The sequence below is a fragment of the Calypte anna genome, chromosome 7 (genome assembly GCF_003957555.1).
Source record: "Calypte anna isolate BGI_N300 chromosome 7, bCalAnn1_v1.p, whole genome shotgun sequence".
Taxonomy (NCBI): Eukaryota; Metazoa; Chordata; class Aves; order Apodiformes; family Trochilidae; genus Calypte; species Calypte anna.
This window is the reverse complement of record NC_044253.1, coordinates 27236560-27255644: the sequence shown is the minus strand read 5'-3', so window position 1 is coordinate 27255644 and position 19085 is coordinate 27236560. Positions and strand designations below refer to the sequence as shown.

Genomic DNA, 19085 nt, shown 5'->3' with positions numbered 1-19085 from the left:
CCTTGAGACAACAAGGCCAGGGGCCAGCTCTTAGCCTAAGGGCAACAGTGAAGATGCCTTGGCGACCTCTTTGCTGTCAATCTCTGCATGTCACGTTCAGATGCCATCTTGATACATTACACCATTTCAGCCCTGGAAAATTCTAATAAATTTTTCAAGTTGTATTATGGTTTTCCTTATTGATGTTCTTTTATACCCCCATTGATTTCAGTCATTTTCTCCCTCAAAGTATTCTGGCACCTCCTCACCATGCTGTTCTGCACATGGATTTGCAATACACTGGCACAGAGAAGAGGACAACACCTCAGATGGACTAAATTCTCCAAAGATTCCCAGGAGAGGCTTGGATTGCATCCTGCTGGTTCCAGCCCTAACTGTGACAAGGCCCAGAAGCACTGAGGTCAGGGACCTCATTCCCTGCTGGCATCAAGCACTGGACAGAAGATGAGGATGTTCATGGCAGAGCCTCAGAAAACACAAATACTCTCCCCCCTCTCAGATGAGAACAGATCCCTAATTGTTTTATCCTAAACAGCAGCACCCTCTCCTTTTATACAGCCATAGGTGGATTTTTTTGCCTTTTTAAAAAATGTATTTTTTAAACAAGATAATCCCCTGCCTCACAGTTTCTGTAGAGGCTGATAGGTGTTCACTCCTCCTCCCTATTTCCTTTTTCTTCCCACAGTCTCAAAGAATTCTTAACATGAACTACACTCTGTTCCAAATAGATGCTGGAATATCCGATACATCTGCTGGAGTTATGTGATCACACCTGATGTGTCAGTTAAGATGTTATTACCTACTAGCCAAACCCAGTTGTTTTTCCTTATCTCTTAAGAAACGAATGAGAGCATTAGATTAGGATTTAAAAAAAACGAAAGCGTATCAAGATGGACAACTCCTATTCAAAATCCTAAACAATCTATGAGCTCTTATGGCATTAACGTGTATATCAAAACACTATAAAAAAACAAAAGGTTTTCATATTTTTTTGTTTGATACCATCTCCTCCTGTTGTTGCCCTAAAAGGCACTTAACTCTGGAGTTGTCTCATACAAATGGAACATAATTTTTGAAGTTGTGCCCTCCCCCCCAGAAAGCTCTGACACTACTATTACAATACATTTATTTATGAGGTAGAAACAATTAAAAATCAGAATGCAATGTTTACTACTATCACATGGATTGTATCACAATGACAAATTCTTGAGCTAGGAGTTATGACCAGTTAATTCATTCACAAACCACTACCTTGTTTCCATGATCAGAACCAGAGGATCCCAGTGAGCAAAGCAAAGTTACAGGCAGTCCAAAAAAATTATAAAATTAATTTCTCTGAAAGCTGTATTAGTAGGATCTCATTTATAGATCTTTAGATGCTTGAGAGCAATATGCACATCTATGCAGACTTCATTTTGGGGAAAACAGCACTACTACAAGGCCTCTAATAATTCTTGTACATTAACAGCCTACCAAGTATTCCCTGGAAATTGAGAAAATTGCAACTTTACTCCTGTGGAGCAGCTGCTCCACCCTGGCTGCTCACATCAGTCTTAGGATGGGTGGGACTGTCACTCTGTAACTACTGCAGACAGGAATAAAATCAGGGCAATTTATTGCATGGGAGACAGAAAGCTCTTGTTTTAGGGACTCTCTAACACCAGGAGACCAATTAATGGAAACATGGTAGAAATTCAATTCTTTTGTCCCAAGCTCCAAATTCCAGCTTTTTCCTGCGACCCTCAGGCATCTCAGGGAGGGAAAACAGTAGAATCCAGAAAGCAGGAGGAAGCAGATGACTAGGTGGGACAGACTGACTGGTAGCCAGGGAAGAAAGAAGAACTGTCTCAGCCTGAGATGCTGAGGCTGTTGTCCAGGCCTGCCTGGTCTGGCCAAGGGCCCGAAGAGTCTCTTCCAACAGGGAGAAAACCTCAGGCAGAAGAGGGTTTCCACACCTGGAGCTCAGAGGCTTGGGCCACCTGTCTAACAAAGCAGCACACTGAGCAGAACCTCATGCTTCTTCATCCCCTTCCACCAACTGGAATCAGAAAGGTAAAATCAAAGCAAGCTTCCTAAAACTACAAAAATGTCCATTAAATCCAGGAACATTCATTGCTATTTCGTTCCACTTCGGACTGCTGCTTTTCATGGGATGGTACCTGAAAATCACCAACAGTAAACCACACAAAACCAGCTTTCCCAGCCAAATGAAACATTTTTCCAGGCAGGTACATGTAGCTATAGCCATTCCTCTGATATAAGGGCACATTTGATCTAATTGGAAAAAATATTTCAAGCGCACTGGGAATTGTCACTGTTAACTGAATGCAACAACGAAAAAGGAAAAAAGAGCACACAGACCCGAGGGAATTACCAAATCAATTAACAACTAATTCAGGAACTAATTTCTGTATTGCCTCTTAGCACAAAACTGTATCTTTAATTTCTCCTGCAATAAGCATCACCATGATAGTCCTAACACACTCTGACGCTTGAAATGAGTTTACAAGTATCTCTTTTTGATTGGCTATATAACATTATTTCTTCACAGTTCAATGCAACCACAGCCAAATGCTCTGAAATATTTAATTATACTGGTAGCTACCAGTTAACAATTTGCAGAACCATAGTGAGTGCAAAACATTTTTAACTAGTAATCAGCTAATTAAAAACACAACAAAATGTGTATGTTCTGATTATAAACAATTGCATAGGAATTACACAGAAGATTTCAGCACTAAAGTGTATTTGGCTAAAACCCATACCCTTGTGTTTGTACAAGCAGATCTGGATACTGATTACTGTGATGAGGCAGAAGTGTGACAGAGGAAATTACACATCACTCTAGATATAAATAAATAAAACTGGCATCTACCAGTTCCTTGTAGATCACATAATTCCTTAATTTTGGAAAGCTGCTCTCAGGAGGCACCAATACCAGCTTGCACACAACAAATCTCAAAGCTTAGATGAGCATCAACAAATAAACACTAAAGCAGCAGTAGATCTGATGAATGCTTTGGTGCAGAAGATGAAGCAGAAGCAGCATCACAGCAGTTTGTGTTCCTGCACCAGTCAGTTCCTGCACCTGCTCCTGGTGCAGGAGCTCTGAAGGTAGCACTCACACAGAAAGGTGTGCGACACAAGTGTTATGGAGGCAAGTACATCCTAGAGGTGTATGTACCCTCCAGGTCTTTTCTGTCACCCTTCTGCTTGGTCATTGCAGGTATTTTCCCTCCAGAATGTAAGCTGATTTTGTATGTATGCAGAAGAGAGAAGCACTAGTGCTCAGCACGGGATCTCAGGCCTGCCAAGACACCAGCTGTGGCATCATGTGTCCATCCTGCTCTTGCTGTACTATTTTTTTTTTCACCCCGTCAAGTCAGATGAATTAAGCAAGAATAGATGCTAAGATGGTTGCTTATTTGTTCTCTCTTTTCACAGATTCATAGGAAACATTTACATTCAAGAAACCCGCTGCAAAAAAACATTTGTTGTTTATGACTGTGGAGGGTCTTGGATCTGACACTTGCCTGAAGCATTGCAGTGCTTTTCTGCTAGTGAGGAGGACTAAGGACATCAGTTTGACTGCCTAGACATGGCAGACAATCTCTTTTCAAAACCAATTTCCAAGACACTGCCACACTCACTGAAATGCTCTAACAGCTTTGCAGACAGCCCTGGGTACTTCAAGGGGAAAACTAATTTCAGGTATGATGCTATGGGAAGGACTCAGGTAACACAGTTCTCTGTGTTGTTTTACAAGGGGACTGTGGAATTGTTACAATTAAAATCCAAATTAAACTTCAAAAATGTTGATGTTGAGCAATGTAGGTGAGAAGGAATAAAAGTGCTTCAGTCCCACATATTTGAGCTAAAAGGCTATAAAAAAGACAACTGGAAATTTAGTGATCAGAAAGAAAGGAAGAAATGCAAATGGACAAGCTAAGCTTGCTGAAGGAGGGCAGGAAGGAAAGTGGTTGGTACCAAAAGGTCCTTCCTCACCCTGCAGCTCTTCCCCTTGCCCCCACAAAGCATTCAGCATTCCTTTGGTTGGTTTGGAGAAGGTGCACTGCAAAGCTTCTCCTCAGAGAGACTGCTAAGATTGAGTCTGCTAAAAAAAAAACCAAAACAGTTTATCTTAAACTGCAGTAGATCCTCTACTTTCTGTTTCCAGACACTTTCTGAAGTTCTCAGGCCAGGGGCTGCCATGCAAGTGTTGGAGACTATGTTGAAAAAAAAAAAACCACTTAGAAATAAAGCAATTCCCAATTTTCCGAAGATTCTTTCCCTAGAGCAGCAACACAGGTAATGTATTGAAAGAGTTGACTAAAAAAAACCTTAATTAACTAAAAAAAAAAATATCTGTATTTTGGCTTTTTCAAATATATCTTAAAAACAGCAAAGATTTTTCCCTGAATTGGAAAGGTCTGGACAAATTGCTTGAGTCGTATTCTTCTAGGGCCAGGGCACTTGGGAAAGGACAGAAAATTGATAACACAATGGCCCAGCCTGAAACAAAAGTTAACAGAAGATTCTCAGGAGTCCACAACTTTTAAATCACATTGCTAGAAAAAAGATTGCTAATAATGGATCATAAGCTGCAACACAACTTAATCAAAGTGACATTTTCTTCATGTGAAATCTGAAATAAATTGAAAGCACTTTCTAATAGTTATCTTTGGCAAGCTCAATGCTGTTTTTTTAATAAAATTCAGTCTATTGTCAATTTCCAGCCTGGTTTATGCCTGAACTTAAGGAAAAACTGGTGCAGCCAGGAACCAAACTTTTCTTCAGTAAGAGCAAATCAGTGATGCTACCTCCACTTGTCAGCAAAGTGCCCTCTTAGCCCTGACATAAGACATTTTAAAAATTTTGCCTTTTTAGTTCAGAGTAAAAAACAAATCAAAACCACATAAAACCAAAACTAAACCGCCACCATAAACAAAATATTTCATGTGATTAAAATTACTTTAATTTGCCAAGCTGGTAGGCAAAAAAGGTCCTTTAAGTATCACCTAAAAGTAAAGCCCAAATTAGGTATTTGACTTTCTCCATTAATGCAGCCATTTGCAAATTGAGAGAAGCAAATGGATTCTGAAGTTCACCTTTGCAAGTCATGGATGGCAAATTTTTCACCATGTCATCAACCTAAGATTAACCATCAGAACATTTATTTTTAAGCTGGACTTTTAGTTTGCTATTCCTAAATGATGCAGGAGTTCAGGGGCACAAGAGATGCAGCACTTTCCAGGGTAAGCCAAGGGTTGAGGCAACCTGTCAAAATATATTTTGACCAGCTTTTGGGAAAAGGACAGTCAAGGTTATATATAGTTGGGCTATATAATAAAATGAGCATCTGTGATTAAGTGCAAAAGGCAAATAGAAGAAGGTCTGAAAGCAGGAATCCAAGGCCAGCTCTTACGTATTTATTTACGTTCTGATCGGGGGGAGGATGGGGACAGGAGAGGGATAAAAAATAAAAAAGAAAGAGCACACAGCTGCCATCCCAAAAACAGACCTCCCATCTGCCACCCACGATTTGCATGTCACCTTCTCCAGGCTCATTTGTACTTCATTAACTGCCATTGACTTAACAAGATTTATGCAAATGACACCACAGGAGCTCACTAACTCCCACTGCAATCAAGTGATTATGTATGTACAATTCTCCACAGCAATGAAAAATTAATACATGACAAGCCCACTCACCACTGAGCTTAGCTTCTTGCTTTTATTTTTCTTGTGCTTTTTTTTTTAAATTTGAATATGTCCTACTGATAAAGATTTAGCCAGACTGCAGAAAACAAAGTCATCTTCTCAGAATGCTGCAAAAAGCCCTCATCCTAGAAAGCATATAGGCAGCCTACAACGTGCTTCAAAATACTCACTCAGGCTACCATGGAACATGTCTTCAATTTCAGAATAAATGTGTTCTAAGGGGTATTCCAAACTGAATAAGCCATTCACCCAAAGTTGCTCTAAGGATGGTATGCAAAATGCTACAGAAGATATCTTAAATATTTGTAGTTTAAATGCCTCTCTCAGAAGCACAGAACTTTATATGGGTTTTAATTCTGAGCTAGTATTTTCACAGTAATTTTTTGATACCGTTTGGTTAGTAGAAGGCATTTAAATATCATTACAACTGAGATTGCAGAAAGAGAAATTACTTAAAGACCCAATAATTTTGAAATCAGATTCTAACATGTGACAGAGTAAAACTGGAGGAGCTCTAGAGTCTCTCCTCACAGCCTTCAAAACATAAAAAAGCATTCAACATGCAGTCTTACCATTCTTTCACTGTTGTGAAAATGTTAGGTTGGAAGGGATTCAAGGATCATCTGGTCCAACCAGTCTAATACTATTGTGGTTTTGTTTTGTTTCTGGTTTGGTTTTGTTGTTGTGGGGGTTTTTGTCCCAAATTATGGCATTAGCAATTCTTAAAGGATGCTGAGAGCTTAGGATTTAAGGTGTATGGGAAATTTGCCTTCACTCACCTTACAGTACTTTGGCAGAAATTAGCAGTTACATTTTAAAAGCATGCCTGCCTTTTACTGCCTACATTTTGGGCTTCTGGTGGGAAGGTTCATCATAACAGTTTTATATGGCTTAGCCTAATAAAACCATATTTATCACAGCAGTGAAAAGAGATTTTTAACATTTAGAAAAGACAGGAAGAATAAGAACATTAATTGCTTTTGAATAGACTGCTTTAAGTTAAAAAGTCCTGAAGGATGTTTGCTTGTAAGGAAATATGCCATTTACAATTTTACCTAATCCCCCCCAAACCTGCAGGAACTCAGGGACAGAGAACAGGTACTGAGCAGCAGACTCCAACTCTTGGATTCTTTCAATGAAAAACCACGCCAGGCTGTGAGAGCTGTGCAGGCTGTATCTGGGTCCCAGAAAGGCTGTGATACTGAATTACAAGCCAGCACATCTCACTTCAAAAGATGCAAGAGAAACCAGCAGATGCTCCTAGAAAAATCCCTACTCCTCTACCAGTTTAAACTGACACCAAATACACAAAAGCCTCGCTTTGATTATACACATCAACCATAGCTATGCTGGCTCAAGAGCTGCAATACAGACCTGATCTATGAAAAAATTTCCAGTTGACAAGGAGTTTGTGTCACTTACCATGTTCTTTACACTTTCCAGAGAGCCAATTTTTTTCAAATGTTCATTCTGTGCTCTCTCCCCACCACAAATAAACATACTTGACTGGTAACAACTCCTCCTCTCTCATTTTGTGTACTCCTAGAGTGTTGGGAGAGATTGCATTTCTTCCTCAAAACCAGAACACTTCCCATCTCCAATCAATTGGCTGCTTGTTTTGTGAGGTTTTGGTAGGGTATTTTTGTTTCTGAAGGTTAGGAGACAGTATTTCTGATTTTGGGGAGCTAAGAACAGTCAACACAGAATATAGTGGATATCCAAGCCACTGGTTTCAACATGTGAGAAACAATACTTTTTCTCTTTTCTGTTAGCTTTTTTAGAGTTGCTTTATAGCAGTGAACTTTAAACTGCTCCTAATACCAACCAACACAACGGAAGTACTGATCTGCAAGTATGAGCTGGACTTGTGCCCTGTACCAGCAGCACATGCTGCCATGCACATAGTGTAAGAGCCTACAGAAAATAAAACAAAGTATTGACAACAGATATTAAAAAGGTTTGGTAACTGCATACTCATGTTCAGAAACATGAAAGTATATGGATGAAGCTGGCAAAGGCATTTTGTCCCTTTGTCACTGGAACATACCATGATGGAAGTGGTTACTCATTGCAAGCAGTAGAGGAGCACAACATACTAAAGTTTCTAGGTCAAAAAGTTCCTTTTTGCATCCTTCTGCCTTATGCACAGCCAATGCAAAAAATTAGAAGGCACCATCTTTTCTAAGAGGGATTCCTACTGCCTCAGAGAAACACCCACCTGTCTGGCCCACCACGAACACACTTGTATCAGCAATTTAACTCAACACCTGATAATTTAACTGATAGGAGCTCTCCATTTGCACAGTGGGCAGACAAAAAAAGTATCCCCTCATCAAACTTTCAGAGCCATTTCTGCTTGAAATAGTCTAGTTTAAAATGAAAGACCATTTCAAACTAATGTATGCTTTCTAACTGAAGTAAAACTTCTGTCTGTATGAAACACATTGTATTACAATTTTTAATTCACAGGTTTCCACATCAAAAAGGTTCAATTTCACTACTGCAACCTTTTTGGCTTCAACAACTAGGTGATGCTGGTCATCTATACAGTATTAAAGCAATGAGCTCCAAAATACACTCTCTTGACACACAGGTATGATATGAAATGCCACTGACAGCCACCACTGTACAGCACTGCATGTCACTCAACCTCCCTCCTTCCAGCATCCTTCTGAAACCCCCATGAATAGGGGTATCTGCAGACTCCAGGTCTGCTGAAATATTTGCTAATTGCTTGTACGTGACAAACTGAAATTAACATAATTGGGATGAATAACAAAGTACACATTCCCTAAAGAGTGGCCATGCTCAGTACACAGGTAGGGATTGCAAGGAGAGTTTTTCAATACACAAATTCAAGATATTGCAGGGGATATTTCATTATAACACAGAATAGTGTAATCACACTTAATACACTTATCTTAAAATACCCTTCCTACAAATGTGTTTTTAATGAAATTTATTTCATGCAATGGCATTTTAGAAAAGAACAGTATGTACACTTTAAACAAATATTGAAGTGTACTTCTCAGTTTTGCATTCTCAGGTGCATTCACAGACACTTTTGTTTAATTAGCAGTACCCAAAGGAATTCCAGCTACTCTAACCCACCTTGTGCCACACAAAAGCTGTACGAAAAAAGAAAAATGTAGATTGTTTTAAATGCCTGGAATCCCCTCCCCTGAACACAGAGCCAAATACTGAGCTTATTTGGTTTCAAACTGCTTTTCTGAATTGCAGTGTTTGATTAAAATTTGTTTACTACAGATTCACAGACACAACAGCACTTTTGCTGCCCAATAGTCCCAAAAGGTCTTTTTAACAGCCTTTAAGAAAGAAAATCACTGAGAATTGTTAAAGGTACAAAGCCATTCCTCTCTCACACCCAAAATGAAAAAACAAAAAACCAAACAAATCCAAAACCAACATAACACAAACACCTTGCCCTCCCTCTGTCCAAACCAGAGATTCAGGGCTACCCAGAAAGATGAAGTATGGACTGAGGAATGATTAGAAGACACAAATGACCCTCTGGAGGGTAGCAAAGCCACCAAAAGGAACTGGAAAGAACCGAATGTCTCCCCTCAGCTCTTTTGCTTTCTAAAGCTCAGTAATTCACATGAAAGTAAATACTTGCAAACACTGTAACAGAAACTATTTGTAAAGCATCCCGTACCAATGCTTAGCCTGGTGATCTTCATTATGTGAATTCAGTGTAATTTAATTTGGGAAAGTAAATTATCTCATTCACCCAAACACTTTGCCTCAGATGCCAGCATCGCTTTTCTCTTTCTAAGGAGTGTTCACAGCTACAATTTAGCATTGAGTTTCTGGGCTAATGAAAGTGCATCTAGGCTAGTAAAACAGACCCAAACAAATCCTTGAATTCAAATCCTGTTGTGTAATGAGGAAGTTTAATTAAGGCCACACATTACAGCTGTAAACGTTCTCTTATATAATAAGGTCTAAATGAAACTGAACCTAATCAAAGTTACAATTCCTTCATTAGCAAATTACAAACAAGAGCGCACAGCTGACACACCGGCTATGATTATCACAACTAATTGCCTCGTTGTTACAAACCCGCCTGAAACTGTGTTCAGATGTCCGTCTGCAGTAGCAAATTAGGGCCACATCAGGCTATTTCTGCCATCACAAGGGGCTCTTGTAGAGCGATCTGATTTACCCCGCCGACTGGCAGCACACGGTCCAATCAAAGCCCACTCTACAAAGGCAGCTTTGAAGCCAGCACAGCCTAGAAACCTGCTCCATATGCAGGCCGGCAGACTGCACTTCATTAGGCCTGTTGTCACATTTTCCCTCTTCTTATTCTAATGATCCTATTTTAATACACATAGGAACCTCTCCTAATTGATGTCAAGTGAGTGACTTCCACATTCATCACTGGAGCACATCAAACATGACTTGGAGCGCCGGCCCGTGCTTAAGACCCGAGGTGTGTCTGCAACTACGGAAAGCAAAAAAAAAAAAAAAAAAAGAAAATGTATTTCAGCATTACCTGTTTAATTGGGATTGCACGACCACTTCCAATGCTATCTGTTCTGCTCTCCAGGACCTTCTTCTCTTTGTCTGGGTCACTCCCTTTCCGAGACTGCAGAGCAAAGAGAAAGTTTGTGCTCCATTAAATGTAGCAATTATCACAGGATTCTTTTGGGGTTTTGTTTGCTTGTTTGTTTTTAAATATCTTGTAAAACAATTCAAAGTATTTTGACTGACACATAGATAAAGGGTGCAGGTAACAATCTACAAAAGTACACAATCCTCTGTCCCAAAGTCTGAATATTAAATCAGTGCCTCTAATTTTCATCCATCCACTTGTCTGAGATAGCTTTTGGGTTTAGAGAGTTACAGTTGCACTGTCTGAAGAGCCAGCAGATCAGAGGACAGATTTCTGAAGTCTCCAATAGTAGCTCCAAAGAGGAATGAAGGTTCCAAGTTCTCATTTTAAAAAATGTCATATATACATGCATACATTTAACTTACAGCTGCATGGTTTTTAGAAATGTGATCAAGCTATGGTTTTATAATGCTGGTTCTGCTCACATTGACTTCTTTCCTCCCCCCCCTACTTTTGAATGGTTAGAAAGTTAGAATTGCAAGAAAAGGTAGTGATGCTGAAAAAAGTTATTTGAATACAATGAAGAAAAATCAGCATGAGAAAAATCTAACCCAATGTTTAAAATGTGAACTGATTGTGGCTTTCTATTATGCTAGAACTACCCTAGGAGTAAGGCTCACAGTGCTCACTTCATGACTTTATGAAGTTATATGGGAATTTTAAGAAGTTATTCAGACTCAGGTCCATTATTGTGAAAGAATGCATGAGCATAATGATTTTGACAGATTTATTTTATTACAAAAAGAAGACCTGAGAGTCATCCTCCTTAATAACTGAGCTGACAAGTGACAACTTCACTCCATTACTTTTCAATAGGAACATTACTCACACAATATTGAAAATGGGAAAACATTTTCATGTGCTTTTCAAATCAGAGATGATATATGAAACGAATACATTTGCCATGTCCAGTACCACAATAGGAAGTTAATGAAAACCAGAGCAACACAAGATCCTGCTTTTCATTTTTAGAGGAAAGAGGTGATTGAAAGACACCAAAATTAAGAGAACAATTAGGATCACAGATAGCTGATACCCATTTTCAGTATTGTATGAAGGGGTTGAAGGAAGAAGAAAAATCTCCACAGTGGTTGCCTTTGGGCATAAGAGGAGGGAGAAAACCCAGGGAGGTGGACTTCAAGTAACACCATTCTAAGCAACACATTTACCCAGCAGGGATCCAGTGCTGCTCTCCCTGCTCTGCCGGGAACAGGCTCCTATCACTAGTTACTATGGTTCGGGGTAATGGAATGACGTGCTGGGGAATTAAACAAAGAGTAAATGAAAGCAAGCAAAACAAATGGGAGGGATTAAATCCAATGTTCAGGATAACTATTGTTCCTCATCCTTCAGGACAGATTTCTGAATCTGAAAGTGCCACTTCCCAATAATACAAGGCAAAACAATGCTTCAATGGTGCAAAGCGCCCGTAAGTGACATTTTAAAGAAACTCAGTGAAGGTAGCCAAAGCTTTGAGAGGGAAGCTGTCAACTTGAATGTGTCTTTTTTATTTGACTTTGTTAACAAAAGGATCCAGCCTATGAGGAACAAGCTAAATATCTGTGTACTAATTTTCATTTTTATTTTTCAATCATCATGTCTTCCATTCCATAAAAGTAACTGCATCTGGAAATAAGATCTGCATGTATAAGGGAAATACCTATAGGCAAAATATTGTCAAATGCCCAAAGGACAGAAACAGAAGAATTTCTGTTAGACAAATTCTACCTTAGCTGTTTGTAATCACAGAATACATAATATTTTCTGGGGGAGAACCTTACTAGGCTCTGCTATTTATAAAGATAAATAGTGCAGTGGAAGAGAGATATATTCTGATCTTTTCTGCTTTTGTACCTACGACACACACAATGCATCTTACATCCTATGGTGTAAAAAAGACTAAACCATACTGTATCATTTGCTAGGACTTGTTCTGATCTCACAACTCCACAGTAAGTCTTTCTATTTAAAACTTCATTCAAGTGAACCAGAAAAAGTGTAAAAAAAAATTAAAACACCTGGATGCATATCATATCATTTGACTCATTTCCCCTTTGCATCAGGAGACATGTGTCAATATAAAACCTTACCCAAGTTCAGTCAGTAAATTGAGATTTAGTTCCAGAACAATACAGCACCCAAGTCTGGACACAAATAGAATCAGAATGAGCAGTGGAGAGCCCCAAAAGTAACCATATTGATCTCTAATAGTAGAAATTGAGATGGAGGTCTCATTTCAAGTTTTTTAAAAGTCTTGCTGACAATTCTGGGAAAGGAGGTGCACCTTATGGTATTAGATGTCCACCCCATATGGGACTGGATACGCAGTTCCAAACTGCTCTTGGCTGAAATGCACCTCACATGTATCTTAAATCCCCACCTATGCTATATGCTACTATTTAGCTCTCTGCTAATACACTGCACAAAACAAAGGACATTTATTCTTCTGATAATATTTGATCTTTTTTTTCACCTAAACAAGAAGTCTGCTACTGCAACAATAGCCTTACAAATACCAATATTCAGTGTAAAAGAAGACCAGATGCTGCATTTAAGGCACTTAAACATTAATATATTTAAAATTCTCAACTCTATTCCAGCTCAAAAGTTGTAATCAATCTAAGAAAAAAATCCTGTTTTCTACTTAGCACAGTTTTCTTCCAACACTAGAGACTCCTCATGTAGGACACAAAACATATTACCTATGCTACAAACATGAGCTAATTCACAATTAAACAGAAATATATTTAATTCTGTAAATGAGAAAAGCATAAGCAAGTAATAGACAAAGAAAGCAGCACAGCAAGAAACAGAGCTGAACAGAAAAATACTTTAATTATGCATTCTTTTCATAACTAGACAGCAAATACTGGTCACCTCTTTATTCAAAATTAAATAACTCCAGGTTACAATGTGGCTTATATGGCATGAAACCTGGGTTACAGCAGGGTCAGTGCTCAATACCTCAGCATGTGGATTACAGAGCAACTCATTATACAACCATTCAATATGCCCAGATCTAAAAGACAGAACTAATTCTGAAAAGTCAAATGATTGTTTTTCATGGGACTTGTTTTCCCCACAGTTTTTCCCCAGTTATTAGATATTACAGCTCCCAACATTCTCTCATATTAGCAAAGCTGATGCTTGCTGTGCTGTTCTCACAAACCTATTTGTTTACAGCAAACACAGCTGATTTTACTGCTTCTTAAACTTTTTTTTTGTTTGTGGATGGTGTCTGTTTCTCGTTATTCACCTTCTCAAGCTTACACCAACTCCAATTAAAACCACTCCCAATTACCCCAATGTCAACAACACCTACACAGTCCTTAGAACATTTCATGCATCTTTCAGACCAGAAATGGTGAGAGCTTCTGAGGGATACTGTAGCATCTCAGCTGTTTCCAGAGGGATGACTCTGCTGGCAGTTCCTGGGCTGACAGTGACATCTAGTGGGGTTAGGAACTGCTGAGCACTCCCCAACAGCAGCCAGTATTCCCAACAGATGAAAATACACTCCATTCTATAAAATATCAATGTCAAAACTGGATATGCTCTCACCTACCACTCATTTTTGCATATTTTGTTCTTTTGCACCCAAACATTTACACCTAAACACAAAAAACTTCGTAGGAGTTTGAAGACCTTCAGTTTTAAAATCAAAATATCACTGTCAAGACAGACTTGTGAAATATGATCCCTGGGACTCTGCTGTCACTCAGCACTCCAAATCCATGACAAAACTTTCTACTTGCTAAAGGCCAGGAGGTCACATTTTGTTTAGAGTATAAGGAAATAGTTTCACCCTTTTTTAATGTGGTTCCTTGGATACAGCTAAGGACCAGGCTAGATTTTGGAAGTGAACGTGACCTCACGTTGGGAATAAAAAAATATAAACTCTTTATGATGACAAGGAAGTCGTGGCTTTCTTAATGCAACTAATGTGTAGCTACAATCACCAAGGCACTTACATGTGAGCCCACAGGGATTCTGTGTTTGCCCTAAAGCACGCTAAGTGTCAGAACATTGCTTACAAACCCACAGTTACCCATGCAATACAATCTTAAAGCTTTCAGCAAGACTGTTAAACTAAGGAAATCATTATTCAAGCTTTCATTAGAAGTTTTCAAACTAGTTATGCATAACAAAGACCCATCATATTGGACCAGTCAAGCTTTGTATTTTGTACCTGAACACAAATGGTACTCTGAATGAAGAAAAAAACTGGAAAGTTTCCAAAGGAAAGAAAATAATTTTAATCTCCATCACCTCTTTTAACCTTGGAAAAGAAAACTGAGTTGAGAATGTGCAGTACCATGGGGTAGATATTTTACAGTACCTCATGGTAATCTCATAGTAAACCCTTAGACCTCTCCACACAGAAAACTTGAGAAGAAAGCCTGAAGTTCAAAGTATTATTCAGTGTAAGGGACAGATTTCTGCACAGGCCTGGCTTTCTATTCAATTACTGATAAACCAGGGAATCTAGACAGGTCTGAGAATTAAAGTTGGCCAAAGGCTCCAGAATTCAAGCATGGATTCGGTTTTTTTCCACAGCAATTCCCAGAAGGATCACTTCGCTGTACTTAGTTTCTCTAAGTCCTTGAACAGAACAGCCCCATGGTAATTCTAGGATGTTTTAGTTTTCAGGTCTGCAGATCAATCTCAGCACTCCTGTCTGCATTAGACCAGCTCAGCTCAAGAGGGAGAGAGTTCAGGCTGCCACCACAAAACACCATGTAAAACACAACAATATTCTTCCTTGGCTCACTTACCGTGAAGAGGTTGGATCGGCGCTTGGACTGTTTACGGACAGGAGTTGGTGTGTTGGCAGTGGGAGGAACATCAATCCGTAGCTCCTTCTGGCTGGTGCTTGGAGTTGATGGAACAGAGGAGGAATAATCACTTAAACTCCCTCCTCCATTACTGGTCTGCAAGGATTAAAGTCAGTTTTAAACAGTGATACACTGCTTTCCAGAAGTAACAATCCACAGCTCTATCTTATCCCTGATACACAAGAACAGAACCCCAGGCTCAAACACTGTTGGGACTATTCCAAGTTCTTAAATATTTTCCCTGCCACCATTTTTTGAAAGCTTAGATAGTTCTCCTGATAGGACACACATTTTCAATCTACACAACAGAACCTCAACTGGATACAAGTAGTTGCAGTTGTTTTACTAGTGTACAAGTAAGCAAAACAATGGGAACTGTCGTAAATTTCTGCTTTTCTACTTCAAAACTGCTAAACCAAATTATGCCTCAAACCTAAAAAAAAAAAAAACCAAAACCAAAACTGGTGCCATAGAATTGCACATCTGGACTTAGTCCTAGTCTGGAAACACCAGTTCACTGAGAGTTAATTAAAATAATAAAAATAATTCAATGTTGCAAAATGGTTTTACGCTGGTGATACAGCTCCTAACACAGTTGCTGGATCTATTGGCAAAGAGATAAAAAAATTTAAGAAAAGACATTCCAATTTACTCAAAGTATCCAAATGTAATGCATGAATGTAAAGCTACATTCATAGCCTTCCAAGAAATAAAGCAGTCACTTAGCCTATGAAATAATTAATGAATTGAGGTAACAAGTTACTAATAGCAGGAAGGTGAGGAAACCAGACAGAATGGGAAGGACCAAAAGATGATTAAGAACCAAGCCTTGGGTTTGTTCATGGGTTTTTGTTGAGGTTTTTTGGAGGTTTTGGTTTGTTTTTTTTGTTTTTTTTTGTTACAATAACAAATAATAACAAATAAATATTTGTTATTACAACACAAAATAAATTGATACTAAAACATTACTTAAGAAGATGCAGAAGTAGTTAGGAAAGGCAAAAGGACAGATTTTGAGGATATACTGCATATGCTGATGGGGGACTGGGGCAGGACAAAAGTGGAAATTCTGCATGCTGTTGCTGAAAAGCTCACCAGAAGAGCAGCTGTGGGTGAGGGGTCTGCACAACTCCCACCTAAGCTAAAAGGGGGGAAATAAAGGTCTGCAATGGACACAAAAGGGTGAAAGCTTTAATGCATCCAAGTTTTCTGAAAAAAGTGAGTAAACAGGGTAAGAGTGTCTTTCCAAGGTTCTTGAGGAGAAGGATTCTCCCATGACACTTAATTCATTGCTTGGTCTCATCTTAATTTCTGCTGCTCCCAATGAAAAGCAGGCACTCCAGCATCTCCTCTTCAGGGGGTTTCCAACACTACTAAGTTGGTCATACACATGCACAAAGCTGCTGTACAGGGCAGGCACCAGGCACCTCTCACACAGGCCAGGACCACGTTGCAAGCAGCCAAGATGAGACCTCTAAAGGAAAACCACATAGAAGACAACACTTCATATTCTCCAGTTCAAGTTTCTCTATGATTTCAAGTCTTGTTTTAATTCTTGCAGTTTTTAAAAACTGCTTTACAGAAGGAGAAATAAAAATTCAAGAACTCAAGGTTAAAAGGGAAGGAGGTGTGAAAAAAGCAGCTCATGCTTGGGCTGAAGGGTGAAGCAGATGGAAAGCCAGGAACAACACTTCTGAAAGTTGTTTCTTTGTAAATAACATGTTCCTGAGCTCATTTCTGTATCAATAGGACTGACAATACAGCTTTTTGATGGACAAAGTTCTCACCTCTTTAAATATTTCTACATAGATATATATATAAAGGTAATTAAATTCCATCCTCCCTTCATTCAGACTAAACTGGTGAAATGCAGCTGCCATGAAGCCAAGGTAAGGGTACTGAAAGTAATGGGATCTTCAGAGAATTTTTTTCATATTTTCAAGTGCACAGAGGAAATGTCAAATAGAATTTGGAGACGGTTCAAAAGGAAACAAAGGAGGTGGAAGAATGAGAGCTGAAACGTTAATTTAAAATATCCCAGCAAAGAATGGTAACAACAGAGCAGGATGGACTGGGGAGAAGTGATCTTGATTTACCCTGCATTCACTTTCCCTTTTCCTACAGGAATAACACAGCAAACGTGGAGTAAATAACCTGCAAACCTCTGTGAAGACATACTAAGCCTATGGAAGTCAGAGATTACCTCTCCAAAGATACAGGAAAAACTCTTGCAAGAAGAGAAGTAATGAAAAAACAACGTGTAACCAGGACATTCTGGAAGTAATTGCTAAAAGTTTCCCAAAGTTCAAACAGCCAAAGACTTTGAAAATGAGTCCTCAAACCACCGGACAAGTCAGAAATCAGGAGGGTGCTGTGAAAGCTTTAATGTAAGGTACTGGAAGTGAACATCTTGAGAATCAGTAACTGTAAAATATCATTAGGGGAGGAGATCAAAGCCACCGGTGTCAAGGAATGACTTTCAGACTGGAGTGGTGAGGACCTACTGTTCATTCTGTCATGACTGAACCAAATTGGGGTAGGGAAAATGAGGAAGAAGGCAGTCTGAGGAAGCAACCATTCACGGGAAAAGCCAAGGAATGCATTTAAGATTAATACTATGCAGCTGGAAGTCTCACCTGAGGAGAAAACAAGATGAAAGTAAGTGATGAAGATAGTGGAGAAAGGAAAGATCGCAATAGGGTTATGCTACAAAACACAGAAGAATCTTCTACAGAAAGAAGGGAAAAGAAAGAAGGAAAGATTCAGATGCTGTACTCTGATGAAAAGATTTGAACCACAAACTGCTGAAAATAAAAGGATGCATATGTGTTCTGTTCCATAATACTGATCTACCTGATAATATCTATGTAGCACCACTTTTATTTTTTCTCTTAAACTAAAATTAACAGATTTCTACCCTCAGTGCCTATTTCCCAGACAGAGCACAGAAGGAATTCTCTAAAACTTTACCTTTTTAATTTTTCAACATCTTACAGCATCATTATCTACCTTTTGCAGTGAGACACTGTCCCCTGGATTTTTATGTGATTTATTTAGCAGGCGTGAGGAGCTCCTAAAGGAAAACACATTCATGATGTGCATTCTAGCCCCCAAATACAAACGTTCCCATATAGACAGTTTCTGTAAAAGAAGTCCTGCAGGTAATATTTGTCTTCACACATACTAATCCCTCTGGATTTCCAGCTTTTTGTAAATAAAATTATGAGATGGTTTCTAAACAAGCCATGTCAAATCCACTGGCTGGAAAAAAAAAGAACAAAACCCAACAGTAAAAGACTTAGAAGTGGAAAAATTCAAGGTTTCAACAGAGAAAACCCAAACACGGCTACCAAAACCAAGTAAATACCATCTCCTACCGAGGGTACCAGTAATTAGAAACATATAAAACCATATGGCTGCTCTGGAACACCTTAATAGAGAGAATGGATTTGGCAAGAGCTCAGACAGAACTTCCAAGGTAGAGTCTGCACAGAGAGGAGCAATGAAAAATGCAACAGGACAACCACTTTGAAACCACATTCTTGGTAACATCTGAGCCTAATGTGCTGCTGACAGAAACAAAAAGTAGCAAGTAATCTCCACCTGGTTATTTGCTTGCACCAAACAGAAGTCCAGGGGCCTTGTAGAGAGCAGGTTCCTGACACTGGTATGCAAGTATTTCCTAACAAGTTCACTGGAACAGAGTACAGGATTTAGGACACACAGCAGTAACTGTAATTCACAGAACTTAATGTTTGTTCCAAGTCACTAAAGATGAAGTCACTGAACCTGAGGAACAATCTTCTTTACAGCACATGTAACCCAGCATGTATCTAACAGAAACCTATTTGCTGACTGTAGATAAACTGGTCAAATTTGTGGCAGTCAAA

The 19085-nt window shown here is 39.0% G+C and overlaps 1 protein-coding gene across 5 annotated transcripts in view; it reads right to left on the bottom strand.

Moving 5' to 3' along the window:
• Positions 1–19085, bottom strand: part of AGAP1 (ArfGAP with GTPase domain, ankyrin repeat and PH domain 1) — a 352299-nt gene that overhangs the window by 170552 nt on the left and 162662 nt on the right. For all 5 annotated transcript variants that reach the window (XM_030453884.1, XM_030453885.1, XM_030453886.1 and 2 more), the window contains 2 exons: positions 15136–15291; positions 10241–10333 (listed from right to left, as the gene is read on the bottom strand). In XM_030453884.1, the coding sequence (XP_030309744.1) occupies positions 10241–10333; positions 15136–15291 (249 nt within the window). The remainder of the gene's footprint in view (positions 1–10240; positions 10334–15135; positions 15292–19085) is intronic.